The 17,297-nt window shown below is 39.4% G+C and overlaps 1 protein-coding gene across 1 annotated transcript in view; it reads left to right on the top strand.

The window, feature by feature from the left end:
• Nucleotides 1-17,297, top strand: part of DOCK2 (dedicator of cytokinesis 2) — a 538,858-nt gene that overhangs the window by 352,352 nt on the left and 169,209 nt on the right. Inside the window, exons 28-29 of the mRNA XM_032803688.2 lie at nucleotides 3,826-3,924; nucleotides 6,741-6,835. Coding sequence (XP_032659579.1) covers nucleotides 3,826-3,924; nucleotides 6,741-6,835 — 194 coding nt within the window. The remainder of the gene's footprint in view (nucleotides 1-3,825; nucleotides 3,925-6,740; nucleotides 6,836-17,297) is intronic.

Raw genomic sequence — 17,297 nt, 5'->3', positions numbered from 1 at the left:
TTTTGAGACATCAGGTAGACTTGTTGAGTTACTGGTAACTGATTGCACTCTTTTTAGATAAAAGTAATAGTTTAAAACTTTAAATATTCTGCTAACGGCATGTCTTTAACTATTGCCTTTCAAAAGCCTTAGAGCATTAGTATTTAAATTTTATTTTGGTTGCTTTTTGTTGACATGTATGTGGTTTTCCCACATTTAAACTATGGACATATATCGTGACACGCGAGGATAACTGTTTAATTGGCCACATAAACCAAATATCTTCCACCCTCACTTCATGTGCACACTTCCCAGCATGTAAAAAATACCCACAATATAACCAAGTGAATGTTTAACTTATACTAGATTAATATTGAAGGATAGTTTAATTCTACATTTGCTATTTTTTCTCTAATGTTTTTGTTTTATTATTGCTTGTGGGACTTGTACATTATTTGAAGTTACTACAGCAACCTGTCACTATCTGGTATGATAAAGTATGCTGGGATTAGAGTTGCTGGGGCTGAAGTTTGTCATCTTTCTCCTACAACCGTAACACTTTCTTAATGGTTCTTTTCCCATCAGTGCTACACATGCAGCTCATGGACATTGACTTTAGTGGGAATGGGGCAAATAGACGCCTCCCTTCTCCAAGGCTTACAAAGCCACATTTGATTTCTTGATTGAATATCTTATCATTGACTATGTGGTTTGTTTATACTAAATCTGTAAATAGCATAGTTTCTTTTTAGCTAACACTTTGCAGTATTTGTACTAAGGCTGCAAGACACACTCTACAGTTCTTTAAAGTTTGATGGATCATGGTGTTTTTTTTACAGTTCAGGAGTTTTGAGCATTTACTGGAAGAGTGGGTTTCCTCATCTGTATCTCATTGCTCTTTGACATCCTAAGTGATGTTTTTTGTTCCTGCTAATGTTATAAGTAAAATATTCTAACAGCTACCTATATTTTTTTCAGACTGATGTATTTCATTTTTCTAAATGCTGTCACTTATTTGGTTAACGGACACTGCTTTGTTAAGAAGTTATATTGTCAATCTGGTATGAAGATGTTCCTGTGCATGAAGGTGGTAAATTAATGTACATGATCTGTTGCATGTTTTCATAATAATGTATTCTAAGCAAAAATCTTCCTGTTAACATCATTTTAAGTATTCCTTCGTCAGTCAAGTATTCACTGTGATTACACTTATTTTTACACGTTTGACCTAGTTTCAATCCTGCATCTCTCTGTGATTCATAAGATACATCTTAAAAAGGCTAAGCACAGCTGAAATGACCTGTCAAGTTTATTTGAATAACGTCATCTTATCTGCAACTTTTTTTTATTTGATTTAAATATGTGGTTCCCTACATACAGTGCTTCTTTAAAAAAGAAACTTAACAACATCATAGTCAACTAGCATGTTTGCAGGAGGTTCCTGATTCCAAATGTCTTATGTCCAAGTTATAAACATAGAAGGTGAATTTAAAAACTGATTGCTTAAGTTGTGGAGTTTACTGTGAAGTAGTTAATGGTTCTTAAATATTATAAGATCCTTAGACAATAAGATAATTTAGATGAATATACATATAGTTGCTGACAGAATTGCGAAGTATACTGAAGTTCTAACTGTGAGAATGGTGATGTTGAGAATGCCTGAGCACTTGTGAAATGAGAGGCTATACCTGTTTCTTGCTGGCTTTTGGAGAGGGGGAAAGCAAGTTTTCAACATAAGAAATCAAGTGGTTAATTATAATACTCAAGGTTGCTTCATGTAAATGATTAAAGGTCATAAACAAAGTTAATATACCAATATAAATTTAATATACTGTTCAGTCTTAACATGATATTGGGAAGTGGGGTGGAGGGGTCGGATTTTTGACAGCAAACCTGCTATGCTGGCACCTTCCATTTCATATATCAACCAGTCACATTGCTGTGAAAGTTGACAGGTTTGCTGCCAGAAACTGTCTGACAAAATTGTGATATTTATTGGTAGCAGAACTGCTTTCATTAACCAACATATGTCAACTGTTAATTTCCACAATTCCAATTTACAAGTTACTAAAGACAGGCACTCATGGGACTGTAATACTAGATACTTCTAGACAGATTTTAAAAGTTGCAACAAATAAATTAACATTCTTAAAGTCATTTTGGCTGAACAGCAAGATAGTACATCTACTAGAGTCTAGTACAGAGAGTGCTTATCTCAGCAAATGGTTACTTCAGATTAGTGGGAGAAAACACATTCTGCAGCATCTCTTAAAGCTTCTTACAGAGAAAAGTACAACACATGCTTTCATGTGAAATATTCTGTAATTTGTGTTGGCAGTTATTTCTTTCAAAATTAAAATCAAGACATTGGAAAAAATAAGTCTCATCACTGCACCCACTGCAGCTTGCTATTCCTGGCATTTGTGGATTTTAGTTCACAAAAGAGTCTAATTTGAGCAATACCTATACAAGTAAACTACTGTAGGACAGAAAATCAACATTTCCTTTTAGAAGAGCATTAGTAACCAAACCCATACAAATCCTTACCTGAAAGCTTTGTGATTACCCGCAGAAAATGTATCTTCTTAGGCTTACATAGTAGGCAAGGTTCTGGCTAGCACTAATGTTACTCCAAAAAAAGGTATAATAAGTCCTTTATATTGGAATTTTTACTGTTTATATGCAAGAACTGTACTGGGTCTGCTCACGTAGGAATAAATAAAAAAAGCAGTACATACTGAACAGCAGCTACCATTTGAAAGTAAAAGACCTCTAGTGGCCATAACTTGAAGTTAAGAAAGGCTTCCCTTTTTTGCAGTATGTAGTAGCCAAAATGGTTGGGTGGGATAAACTGCAGCTGATACTTCACAGTAATGTGTGATCTTGTTGAATTTATGATGGTAACAAAATGTAAAATTAATCAGAATTAAGAGAGGAATCTGATTTCCCAAAACCAATACAAATTAGAAATGAACTTCTGGTTGGAAAGATCAGGGACTCACTTGTAAACTTGTTTTTAGTTGGCACATTATCAACATAATTATTGTAATTTTTGCAAGATAAAAAAGTATCAATAGGAAGCGATACTGTGTTCGTCAAAGGGAAACTTCAGTCCTTTAGCCTTACCCCTGTATCCTGAAGGTTTGGCAAACAAGAAGCACTTCTGTAAAATGAAATGGAAACCTAAGATTATAAATCACTTTCCATTTTATTTCAATTCTGTTTTAAAATTCAGAAGAATATAGTTTTACAGAATTTAATAGGGATGGAAACAGTTGGATCCTATACTCATTTGATAGGGTTCAACAGAAGCTACTTGAAAAATCTAAAAAATGTAAGCAAATATCCTCTCATTTTAGATTTTTGTATCCTTACTGTAGAATTCTGTAGCAGGAATATAATTATTTTTTTTATGAATATTCAAAAGGATCTTATAGAAAGTTTTCATTTTCTATGAATCTGTTATGCAAAAGTCCTATGGAATATCACATTATTTTTAGGAATTTTAAACCACATACAAAGTCATGTTCTGTTGGAAGTGGAACTACTGTCTCTCACACTGAGTTCCCTTAAGAGTGATACCACTTTTTCAACAAAGAAAGTTGCTTTGAGTAGTATCCTCAGTATTTTTAGTTGCAAGTTATTGTTAAACATATTTTACAATGTATACACAGTGAGAAGCCTTTCTTGCCTTTTGAAAATTCACATTCTTGGGCTGGCACAGGTTTTGTTTGTTTTTAGTGATATAGTGATTTGGCATTGCAGGATATAATCCATTATTCTCATTTCCTTCTAAATCAACAATCTAGATGTGCATTTCCTTACTATTTTTTTGTTTTGTTTTAGAGTCATTTTGTGGCATGCATGACAGCAATCTTAAACCAAATGGACAACCAGCATTACTCCTTTTACATTGAAACCTTTCAGACAAATTCAGAACTAGTGGTAAGTATCCCCATTTAAAGCTGGCAAATAGACAAATGGCTCTCAAATATTTCATATTCTGCACTGGACTACTCAGTACACTTGATTCTAGTAGCCATAATTGTTTAAGAAGAACAGATGGTTTCGCCAAATACTAGTTATTTCTAATATGGCGTATCATCAATAGGCTGGTACACATCTGCTCTATATATCTCTTGCCCCATAGTCCCTGCAAGTTTACTTTTGCCCTGAAGAGTGCTTGAATGATACCTGGAGTTGGATGCTACCTCAGTCAGAAGCTTGCAAAGATATAGGTGCTGCTGCTGTAGGTAGATCATTGTCTTGCCTTTTTTGTCTTCTCTATATGTTGGGGAGATTTATTAGATAGTTTGCTAAGAGATAACTCTGCTAAATGGTAAACAATTCTTCAACAATTTTTCTCCAAAGTGCCTATATTAATATGCTCTCTACTGTGACTTTTTTCTATCTGTTCATCCTTGGCTTATTTTTGCTCAGTGTAGTAAGCCTTTCATTTTTATTTCTAGCCTACAACTGCTATTTTACAGGACTTTGGTCCTAATTCTCACTCCTCTTTATCTCCATTAACAACTCCATTGTTGACCCAGCTTGTATTTTTGTGCTGAGTAGCTACAGTTGTCTGATTCTCATGGTGCATTTGGGTTTGCTCCAGTTTAGGTTAGAAGTGCCTAGGATGGGGTGGGCAAACTACGGTCCGCAGGCCACATCCGGCCCGCGGGACCGTCCTGCCTGGCTCCCAAGCTCCTGGCCTGGGAGGCTACCCCCAACCCCTCCCCCGCTGTTCCCCCTCGCCAGCAGTCTCAGCTCCCTCGCTCCACCACCGGCACAATGCTCTGGGTAGCGGGGCTATGCGGTCCTGGGGCAGTGCAGCTGCACAGCCCAGCCTGACCTGGTGCTCTGTGCATGTTGGCGGTGGCGGCAGCCACCAGCACTCCAGGCAGTGCGGTAAGGGGGCAGGGAGAAGGGGCGGTTGAATAGAGGGCAGGGGAGTTCGGGGTGGTGGTCAGGAGGTGGGGATGTGGATGGCGGTCAGGGGGGAAACAGGGTTGAATGGGGGCAGGGGTCCCGGGGAGCAGTCAGGAAGGAGGGGGGAGGTTGGATGGGGCGGCAGGGGGCAGTCAGGGGCAGGGGTTCCGGGGCAGTCAGGGGAGAGGGAAAAGGGGATGATTGGGTATGGCAGGGGTTCCAGGGGGCTGTCAGGAATGAGAGGAGGGGTTGGATGGGGTGCTGGGGGCCTGGGGGAAGTCAACGGACAGGGAGAGGGTGTGTGTGGATGGGGCAGGGGTTCCAGAGGGGCCATTAGGGAATGGGGGGGGGTTGGATGGGGCAGGAGTCTGGGGAGAGGAGGCAGATAGGAGGTGGGGACTGGGCCACGACCCCTTCCCCTAACCAGCCCTCCATACAATTTATGAAACCCGATGCGGCCCTCAGGCCAAAAAGTTTGCCCATCCCTGGCCTAGGAGCTGCTCTAACATGCACCAGCTGACACCATCCCTTAAATGATTACAGCAGTTATCTGACCACACCTCTTTCCTTGTCTCTCGGGTCTTGAAACACTCATTGCACCTATGGTCAGGTCTGGGCAGTGATGCTACTGCTGGATAAGACCAGGTTTTTGCCAGCTGAACGCTCCTGTAGGAAAATTCTCGAATTGCCAAATCCAGATGCTTTGCAGACCCATGTCCTGTCAGAGAGTTCAAATGGTGCAGATCATGGCAGATCCAAGCCCAGCTAGTCTTACCTTTTGCAATTTTCCAAATGTGTCAGGCTACCTGGTACCATGGGGATGTTTTGGTGTATTGTTATCTTTCAGGCACTTTGGGTGCTCAGAAACAGCCTATATTTAGCAATTTTACCAAAATCTATGTAGTGCAGTAATCCCTAATCTACTTAAGCAAGTCAACAGGAAAGAATTGTTAAATATTTATGTCATTATGCTTATTTTTTTCTGCTTTTTAAATGTATTTTTGTTCACACTTGATTTTTTCTCAATAGCATAAAGGTAATGTCCTGACAATGGAGATGATAAAAATGTGTTTCCATATTATGCTGTTCAGAGACATTGTTCATTTTTGGTTACCCATAACCAATTTGACTGTTAAGAAAGAGCCAGATCTTCTGGTGAGTGCCACTTATGTGGTATCAGTGGAAGTTGATGGCACTTTGAGTGATTGGCCTCACGATTCAGTAGCCGCCTCTTAAAGCTCATTACAGAAATCTTGGGGGTAAACCTCCATATATCAAACACTTAATGATAGAATAATTGTGTTAATAATTATCTTCCAATAATCTCTGTCTCTTTGGTAAGTGTTCTTTAGAAAAGAGAAGTGGTTTTTGTATGAATGGTTGCATGTATTTATAAGTTTATATGAATAATTTCTGGATATAACGTGCACTCTAGACATATGTATTTTGAAAAAAGCTAAATTAAAAAAAAATTCTAAGAGATTACTCTTCTAAATGGTAAAGAATTCTTCAACAATTCTACTCCCATGTGCCGAAATTAATATGCTGTTTACTGTGAATTGTTTTTCTGTCCATTCATTTGTGGCTTATCATTGCTCAAAAGTTCAGTGTAACGTGCCTTGAACTTTTATTTCTAGCCTACAGCTGCTATTTTACAGGATTTTGGTCCCAATTCCACTGCGATTGATGTCATTGGTAGCTTTGCCATTGACTTCAGTGGGAACAGGATGGAGCCCTCTCCTTTGGTGCTTTCCACAGAGCAGAGAGTTGGCTTTGGAATATGAAGTTTGCAGGATATAAGACCATAGCTGTATTGTGTTTTGTTGTTTTAGGACTTTTTGATGGAAACATTCATCATGTTTAAAGATCTCATAGGAAAGAATGTTTACCCTTCGGACTGGATGGCAATGAGCATGGTGCAGAACAGGTAAATAGAGCCCTCAGAACAATTTAAAGGCTTCAGCAGTCTGAAAGGGAGCTTGGTGCTAGTGATGTGAATATCTTGTTCCATGTTTTAACACAAAAAATAGGCATTGTTCCCTGTTCCAGATGTCTTTTCAGTTTTACTTCATATAAAAAATATTTATCTGAGAAATTGACTTACATAATGCATGGAAAAAACTGCCTGTGCCCTTGGTCCACTTTTCAAAGACTGACAAGCAAGAGGAAATGGTCAACACCACAAAGAATAGTCAGAGTTGAGTTCCATGTTGACAGGCTCAGTAAAGAGGCCCAGGATTGAATAGAGGCTATCTAGGTCCGGTCTATGAGAGTGCCTTCCAGTACTGTGTCTCTCGTGTGTGGTTTGTTCTGTCTCTTTATCTCTCCAGAGGGAGAATAGTATGTACCAGCCTCCCCAAAAAGCTCTGTCTCCTATATAATTGATATTTACACTCGTGATAGAAAGTTCCTTTGTTTCAGAAGAGCAGAGTTGTCAGCTATGGCCTCCATCCTATACCTTTAGGCAATATTTTAGACATACTAGACCATCGAGGGCTCTGAAGATAAGGACCCAGACTTAGAATTTTACTTCATATTCTATGAGAAGCCAATGTAGAGAGTAGAGGACAGATCTGATGTACTCGCTGTAGCCCATGTCACTGAAGAGATGTGATGCAGCCTTCTGTACAAGTTGGTATTTCTTAAGGGTTGATGGCTTCATGCCCAAATATATTACAGGTATAAGCCAGGTGGGAGGTAATGAAGGCTCATATAACTAAGGCCTACTGTGATTCCATAAACCTGCTGACTGACCTCTGGTAATCTTCTGTTGTTGTTTATGTTTTCTCTGCAATGCTTTCACCTTTAGAGTAAATGTGCTTGCTTAGAGAGAGCTGTGTAGTAACTCTACTGGCAATTACAGTTGTTCATAGCCTTTGAAGAGAGAGCAAAGAGCAGAGGTTGGCCTGTTGAGGTATTCTGGCTTGCTGGCAGTATCACAGTATAGGCAGAGAACTGTGCAGCCTGGAAAAAACTCAGTCAGAAACGAGGAAAATGTAGGTGAGGGGACAGCTGGGAGCAGAGGCCTAAAAATGAGTATCCTTGGTGAACCACAGAGGGGCAATGCAGGTGCAGTTGCCCTAAATTGTGACAAAAGGGACAATTCCTTCTGTAATGAAGCATTAGCTATTTCAGTCATAAGTGGATACCATGACACTTTTTATCAGGCAGGAAAGGACTGAGGCTCAGGAGACTTGCGGGGGGAGGGGTCTATTCCCATCTCTGCCACTGACTGACTTTGTGATCTTGGGTAAGTTACTTAACCCTTCTGTGCCTCTTTTTCCCCCTCTCACCCTTTCTGTCTTGTCTATTTAGATTGTAAGCTCCTCAGGGCAGGCCCTTTTTCATACTACATGTATATACAGCACTTAACATGAAAGGATCTCATTTGGGGTCTCCAGGAACAAATAAAATCCCTGTGCTCCAGGACTGAGTTACATTGGGAAGGGAATATGGGAAGGCTCAGTCTAGATGTATCATTGTTTCTAAACACTTTGGGATATTCAGACTGACTTGTGGGTGGGGGGTTGGTGGGGAGGTTAGTATTTGTAGTCAGTGACTGAGAGAATAGGGTAAGGGGTGAAGGGAGGTAAAGGGAAATACAGCGCTGCTCTGAGCAGTTGTTCATTAATCCCTTTCACTTGTCCAGTTGTTGATGACCATAGGAATTGGAAGATTCTTCTTTGTCTTATATGGCAGATGGGCTCTTGGAATGTTTTTGTGGAGGGGCTGTGGCAGCATGGGCCTGGAGTAGGAGAACTTGGATATACCCAGTTTTTCCTTCTGTGTATCCCATCCTGACCTATATGTTTTCTGACCAATATTTGCATGGTTTTCACCCCTTAACACCATTCTTTGGAGGGAAAGATAAATCCCATGGTGAAAAAATATTTGAAATATGTAAGCAATACCATTTTCCAAAGTTTACTTGTCCCTAAAAGCCTTAAATTTGTGTCTCCAAAGAGCAGTGGAAGCTAACTAAATTAATTTTTGGCATCATCACAGTGAGGCCACCCCTTATTGAACTATATTATTAATAACGTAAGATGTAAACTTTACAAAGTGGATTTTAAGTAGCTCTATATTGTAAGAACCATATGTTTTGTTTATAAGTGTCTGTAAACTTAGCCAGCTGAGCACCCACTAACTGCCAAATTCTGACATCATTTGAATAGATTTGCCTACGACAAAGTGTTTGGGAAAGATCCTCGAGTGTAGATGTGCTTAGCAAAATATTTAAAGAATTCATGCTCCAAAGCAGTGGTGCTCCAAAACATGACAAACCTAATTCCTATTTTAACTTCTTAACTGAAATCGATTGCAGGAAGGTACCCATTGTTAGAGTAATTCCCTCATCAAAGATCAATAGTCACTAAGGAGATGGCTGGATACGTGAATTTTATAGATATCACTGGTGGTAGACAGGTTCCTTTCAAACTTCCTCATTCAAGAACATCAGGACATCTGTTCCGTAAGTGTAATATCAGCATATTGGCAATCTTGCACGGCTGTAATCCTGCTCATTTGTGCTTCATGTTATTTAAGGGAATTGACAGATTTTCTTGAGATGAGCACTCAGGATTTTACCGGAAGTCTATCATCATTCTTAGGCTGTCTCCAGGTGCTTTTAGTGTGGCTTAAAAAAAGAAGGCTGGAAAATACAATATCTCCATTCTTTAGACATGTAATGGGCTGATCCTGATTCCGTTTGCCATTCAAATAAGTGGAAACAGGACTGGACATTCCCAGTGATTAAAATTTCTGTAAATGACGAAGCCAGTTGTGTTTGAACAATGTCAAAATAATCACATTGTTAATTTCTTTCAGACTTATGTCCGGTACAGAAATATTTTACTTGTAGAGTCATTGTCATGAACAAATCAGAGTTTAATAAGCTACTTTTTTAACTTATTGTTAAGTTAAATGACGAAGCCAGTTTGTGTTTGAATAATGTCAAAATAATCACATTGTTAATTTCTTTCAGACTTATGTCCGGAACAGAAATATTTTACTTGTAGGGTCATTGTCATGAACAAATCAGAGTTTAATAAGCTACTTTTTTAACTCATTGTAGTTCTCTGAAATATTTCATATTGTTGGAATGGAAATAGTATGTGTGTGTAACATACATCCAAAGATACGCATAGTGTATACTCATATCTTCAGAATTGTTGTATTACAATATGTGTGCACAATTGCCATTCATGCTCGACCATGACCAATACTGACCATTTTTAATGCAAATTGCTGTTAGTGTGGGTGAGTCAGCACTACAGAATTAGCCAATGGTGACCAGCATCGAAGGACGCCTAGTCCAGGTATAAGCGTCCGCACTGCAAAGCTCTACCTGTGTCATTGTGTCCTCACAGTTTCTGCACTCACCGGTGTGTGTCTGAAGGCAAAACCCATCATTGTTTGTGCTGGGACATACTGATTCTTCCCAGTCAATTTTGGAACAATTCGTCTGTCTTTCAGGGGGCAATATGAAAAGGCACTGAAGGACTATCAGTGCTCCAATGATTTAGTCTGCATCACTCACTTCAATACATGGGTAGGTTGCAGTCCAAGTTAAAGCAGAGACTGAGCTCTATATATCTTCCTCCTCCCCCACAACATAAGGTAGCCTAGGCTTAAAGAACCTCCAAACCCAGACAAAATGTTTGTATGTAGATGAGGCAAGACAGGGGGTTGGGCTAAAACTTGGGTAAGAGTCTGGCATTACCTCTGCAGTGACGGTGCACCCCAAAAGTGTTCTGAGAACATCTAGAATGAACCAGGAAATACAAATTATTTATTGTTACCTGCCTCAGTTTTTGTCACAAATTGGCAGTCTTGGCCTTTCCCAAGCCCCCTCTGTTAACCTAGCTAATCACTTGAGTACTCCTTGTGAAGCATGAGCTCCTTCAACTGAGCCTGAGGACCAGCTAGCTCAGCCTTCAGCCAGATTAATGAGCCCAGATGGGTTAGGGTATGACTCCCTGATTGATCAGACTGCCTGACTGGTTGAAGGAAGCCCCTAGGCCTGCTTTTAAGGTCACTGAGCAGCGGCAGGTGATTGGCTGCTCAGTGTGTGTGCCTGCAGCTGCAATCACTCTTGTGCCTTCCTGGTTTCCAGCTAGGGTGACCAGACAGCAAGTATGAAACATCGGGATGGGGGTGGGGGTAATAGGCACCTATATAAGACAAAGTCTTGAATATCAGGACTGTCCCTATAAAGTCAGGACATCTGGTCACCGTATTCCCAGCCTTGACACTGCCTTGTTCCTGTCCTACTCCAGTCCACTCCAGTCTTGCTTCTGACTCTATTTCCAACCCGTTGCTCTGGTTCCTGGCTCTCAACTCCTGCTCTAACCACTAAACCTGATTCTTGTTCCAGCCCTTAGGCCTGACCACCCACACCCCAGTCATGACACTCCTAGTGCTATAGCTAGGCTTCTCAGAACTGCACAGATCCAGGAAATGAAAATGGAAATCACTTACTGTACTGTGTTTGAGAGGAGAGGCTGGTATAAACAATGTATCTGATTTTTCAAAAGTATATCTTAAGGCAAGAAAAAATACTTGACAATGGACAAGATGACAATAGGCGCCTTAGGAAAGCCTAGTTAGATAGAAAACATGACTAGAAGTTGTAGAAGCATGCTAATTTTTTTTCTTAGTTGTTCTAGGTATCAGACACATTAGTACTTCCGGATCTGTCTAGTCTACCGATTGCGCACGTGCGCGCGCACACACACACACACACATTTAACATTCAAAACATCATTTGAAAGATATAATGTTAGAAAATATTTATTATAAAGCAAAAAATGAAGGAAGGGGGAGAATGTCTGAGAAACAGATGGTATTTGTGTTGTAGTATGTGGTTTGCCTAATACCATCTTGGTTTTCTCAAGTTTGAAACTCCTCTTGTCCCATTGGGAGAGTTTCATTTAGGGGTGCCAACCCTCCTGGATTGACCTGAAGTCCATAGAAATTAAAGATTAATCTTTAATTAAAGATTATGTCATGTGATGAAATCTCCAGGAATACATCCAACCAAAATTGGAAACCCTAGTTTCATACCTTCCATGGATTGGAGGGTTGGTTAGCTCTTACACCTGGTGGTGGATAATAGGATATCCTCCTACCATTATTTGGCAGTGATTTGTTTGACTAGGGTAAGGATAATCAGAGCATGTTTCCAGAGCCCAGATGGGATTAGATTGCCTTTGTTTAACCTATTTTCCATTGATTGGTCTGGGAGGAGGAAGGTGTGAATGTTTCCTCGCCCCCAGCTGGCCTTGGGGTCAGAGAAACAGGAACTGGGTTGTCATAGGGGTTTCTTTAACACTCTACTCCTGGGGGAATTTGTGTGTGTATGTGTGTATGTATTGTTACAGGCACACTTGCTGACAGGTATTTTGAAATAAATTACCAAAATAATTGAAACCGGCGTGATTATATAGTGTTAATTTGACAAATAACATTTGCAGAATTTTAAAATATTGTGCACACAATTTTTAATTCTTCGGTGCAAAATTCCCCCAGGAGTAATTATTGGAATGGAGAGGGCGGAGGATAACTGATTAGTTGGTATTTGTGGTCCTCTTGGAAGAAGTGAGTGTTTAGGAAGAGGCGTGGTTAAACTGAACTGAATTATTAAACTACCAAATTCAATTTTGATGATGTTGATTGGGCTTTTACCTAGAATTTCAATGGAATGGTCTTTCGAGAGGAGATCTGCTGTTTTTGTGTCTTGTGTCTCAGATGTGGTTTGGTTTATGCTGACAGAAATTAGGAGTCAGAGATGCCTGGACCCTGTTTATCATGTTCTTAGAATCATGGCTACATAGTTACCCCGGCTTTCCTCTTACTCCCTTTCCTGGCAGGACTGGGGGAGTTGTCTAGGCACATTCCTGCTGATCATTCATAGTTACTCTCAAAGTAAAACTCTGTGGACAGCAATTACTACCAGGTTGTTTCACTGTCTGAGGCAGGTTTAGGTTCATAACGAGCAAATCTAATTGAATAAAAATTTCTTCTACCCTCTTGTGCTTTTCCTATTAGCAATTACTTTATGTGTACAGGAGATTAATCTGAAAAAGCAGCAATTTAGTACTTTGGTAACTAACCAATCCCTTGTTTATTTACAGGCATATAAAACTTGTCTAAATTGCTCTGCACATCTAGGAAAACATATCAGCTTCTGCATCATTCATGAATACAGTATTTTTAATTCTACAGAGCAATAACATGTCTATCATTGCTCAGATCATATTCCTTTGGGGATCATCCAGTATCTACATTGCATCAGTTGACATTAGAAATTCACTTGTGATATTACACTTTGTCCATAATGCCCCCTTATGACTAATAATTCTGTGGGCCAGTTTGATCCAGACAGGTTAGGGTTTATATTTATATTGCTGTAAAGCTTCCACGTTCCAGCCAAATGAAAATGTTTAAATAGATGGTCAGATTAAAAATCATAGATTGTAAAGAAATGTATTTATCAGGGCTACTAACAACACCTTACATTATTTAACTATGTACATTTTGCTGCTCTCTGAGCTTGCCTGGTGAAAATTATTTAGGTCTGTTTTACTTTCAGGCTCTTAATGCTGTAATGGCTGGGGCATGCACTGCTGCAGGAAAAGGTTGTAGTCATTGGTGGCAGTTTGGTTTTGGTTTTGTTTTGTTTTTATTGTAGAACCATTTCTGTTGTTCTTATCTTTAAAAAGTTAAATTTGAAGCTAAATTTGATTTCTCAGAGTGCCTTTTTAAACACTTAAATTACCCCAGACAATAGTGGTGATAGGAAAATCTTGGGGAGTGCAGGTTGGGTTTTTTTAAGATGATAAGAAAGGGTTGATGGGCCCAACATTGCATTCATAAGCATTCAGCACACTTAGAACCCATATTCACTGTGCAGTGGATTATTTATAGGACATTTGAAACCTGTTAGGGTACTTTTTACCAAGAAAGTCCCCATTCCTGAATTTGGAAAAATGTAAATGACAGATTGTAAGGCAGCTCTATTGAGAAATCCAGCCAATGGCAGAGTGTAGTTGATGCTGCCTCTCTATAGGCATTCACAAAGCCTGACAGCCCTGCCAAATGCCCCTATTCATTTGTCTGTTGTTTTGCATCCAGCAGGAAAAGTGCTGGCTGTAGGAGTGGACTAGGGTGACCAGATGTCCTGATTTTATAGGGATGGTCCCGATTTTGGGGTCTTTTTCTTATCTAGGCTCCTATTACCCCCCACCCCGTCCCGATTTTTCACACTTGCTGTCTGGTCACCCTACAGTAGACTGATTTTTTCTGGTGCCCTAGGATATACTGCAATATGCAAACATAAAAACAGAATGCATGCAGTTGGAGGCAAAACGAAGGAAAGTGTAGATAAGTTACACAAGCTTTGGCCTGCCTATAGCTAAAAGTGGTTCATTATACTGCATGTGGTGTCACAGCTATTTACACTAATTATGGATGACCTCATAAATAAAGACTATTCGACTGGAGCCATGAGTGGGTTACATAATGTTCCACTTAGCAAGCGGAATTGTTTTTGCATTATATATTGGCTCAAATTTTACCTCTGAATTTGCTGTGCTATCTGTATAGAATTTAGCTTTGCCCAACTTGGATTTGTTTTGAAACACCTATGAATAGAGCTTTACTGACTACCGAACAGTTAATCCAATAAAAGAGAAAAGTTCCCTAGTCTAATTGAAGAGTCTGGTTGTCACCCTGCATCTTTAGTGACACTCTCTTTATTTCCTTCTCATGTCAGTTTTTCCTCCCTTACCTACTCTCCTACTTCTGAGCGTTGCTACTGGTCTGTCACAATGAACAGTTCCTCTTACTGGTATAATAGGGAGCTATACTCCCCACTGTAACATTTCTTTCATATTGAACATTCAATTTAACAATTTTTAAACTGACTTCTCATATGATTACCACGGAACTTCATGAACAAACCCAAATACCAAAACTATGGCTTCATTCGTCTGTGGCCTTAAGCATGCTTTTAAGTTGAATAGCACTAATGGCTTCTTGGGTTTCCCCTGCCACTTACAAATGTCACAGGGAAATGTTATATGCAGTGTTGTTGTAGCCATTGGTCTCAGGATATTAGAGAGAGAAGATGGGTCAGGAAATATTTTTATTGGACTAAGCTCGGTTGGTGAGAGAGACAACCTTACACAGAGCTGTTCTTCAGATCTGGGAAACTAACCCAGAGTCTCACTGCTAAATATAATGTAGAACAGATTGTTTAGCAGAAGTAATTAACACATTTCAAGGGACTGTTCAAGGTGAAATGTTGTCAAACATGAATGTATCCTAATTCACGTATTAGATCTAGTGAATAGAGGGCAAAAAATGATGAAGGGGGGTGCAGATAATAATTTTAATGTTAGTGTCTTCCTCTCTGTATCCCCAAATGCTTTGAGATAAATAATCCAAAGCAAGCCAGTGGTATAAATTACAAAATGCACTGGTGTAAAAGATCTTTGCAAACATATCATGAAAATGTGCTATCTGGGGCACAAAATCTGCTTTCCCATTTCTATGATGGTCATGGAAAAATATTTTATTGTTCTATCCAAAAGGATTATTCGCTGCAAGTAAAATATCTTAAGACTGCGGTAATGACATTGTACAAATATTTGAATAAATAAAAGCATTTAGCCACAGGAGTAATAGAAGAAAAGAGTAAGAAGAAAAGGATATATTTTAAAGTAAAGTTTGAGAAGAGATATTAACTTTGAGACTGAGACGCTCTTGGCAATGCTGTTCCAAGTGGCAAGAATTGAAGAGAAGCATAATACACAACAGTAGGTGACCTTCTGAAAAGGGAAGGGGAGAGAGAAGATGAATATTAGATAAGCAAAGAGGAGAGAATCAGAGAGCAACATGCAAGATCATGGAGAGTTTTAACCATAAGGGAGGCATTTTAGAATTGTCATTCAATATTTGGGAGGCCAGTAGACTCATTGGATGATGGGAGTGAAAGTGTAACTGAGGGGTTTCAGAACCAAAGCAGTAGTAACTTAACTGTTTCTCTCCAGGCAGTGTCAGGAATAAATAAATGGAGGTATAGCTCATCCGTCTGATAGACGATTGATACAAGCAAGAGTGCTTTTACCTAAAACTATTTTCTTATTAAATCTCAAGCACACACACACACGCACGCACATCCTGTTGCAGTAAGGTTAGAGCATTTCAGAACATGTATATTTACCTAAAAAGTCTGAAATGACTTCAAGGAATCAACAGCCAGGGGGCTGCTGGTGAACTTAGCTCTGAAATCCTTGCCCAAAGGAAAGCTTCTTCAAACTGTTCTAAAGCACACTTTATCACTAAACTTTTTATACATTTTATAAATTTTCTCTGGACAACACATATAACTCACAAATAGCCTCTATTAGGCTAACAATTTCCCTAGCAAGAGCCAATAACAATTTATTATTCTCCTTACTAGCAAAGCATTTCTGGTCATAACAATGACAACATGTAAGTTAGAGCCACCTAAAACCAAGGCTGTCCAAATATTCCTTCTGTTTTCATGGAACCGTAACTCTCTGTCCCAACCTCCCATTCTGATAGCAAAACTGCAAACATGCAGTTATATGGCCTTGTCTCTCAAGTTCCTCAAAATGTCTCTAGTTATGTGATGTTTGGGTTTCAGTGGTTGAACGTACAAAATTGTTGGCTTCAGTACTGTCAAGTTCTTGTTTAACAAAGGGCCATGCTTATTCATATGTTAGAGTTGGGGTGGAATTGGAGGAAAAAAATATGGTGGTACTCTCTCAAGTTCTGCCCTCACAGAAAGTGCTATCTGCTTGAAGGCAGAAGCAGCAATGTGTGTGGGCCATGTTGCAGAGATAGTGGCGGGCAGGTTAACAGTCATAGGAGAATTGTAGGAGGGAGAAAGACAGATTATAAAGAAGAGGAAAATGAGAGATGTAAGATGAAGAGGGAGAAAATGGCATTGAAGTAGCATTTCAAAATGTTCCTTTTCTGTTTTGAAAACAAATTAGTTAAAATACACTTATTTGGTAAAGACAGTATGTGAATATGGAGGAGTCCTTTGTTTCTGAGTGAAAATAAACCCTGCATTCAAATTTCACCCATTGTAGATTTTTTTTTCTTTAACTGGGGCGGAAGGGAGCATCAAAATGTACCAGGAGGATAGGAAAACAGCATTTTGAAGAGCTAAACATATTAAAACTAGCAAGGAGCTTGGCTGGCAATGTAGAAAGCATCAAGATCAATAGTCCATGTCACAGAGAGTGGTCCATCCTCCAAAGAGTTTTGGTTGTTTACATAGTGTTGACTCTTCTCTTTATTTCCAGTTGCTAAAGTGCATTAAAAGATGCTAAAAGTACATTATTTACATTACA

The sequence above is a fragment of the Chelonoidis abingdonii genome, chromosome 7, assembly GCF_003597395.2.
Source record: "Chelonoidis abingdonii isolate Lonesome George chromosome 7, CheloAbing_2.0, whole genome shotgun sequence".
NCBI classification, from domain to species: domain Eukaryota; kingdom Metazoa; phylum Chordata; order Testudines; family Testudinidae; genus Chelonoidis; species Chelonoidis abingdonii.
The sequence above is the reverse complement of the archived record's forward strand: the minus strand, read 5'-3'. Positions and strand labels throughout refer to the sequence as shown.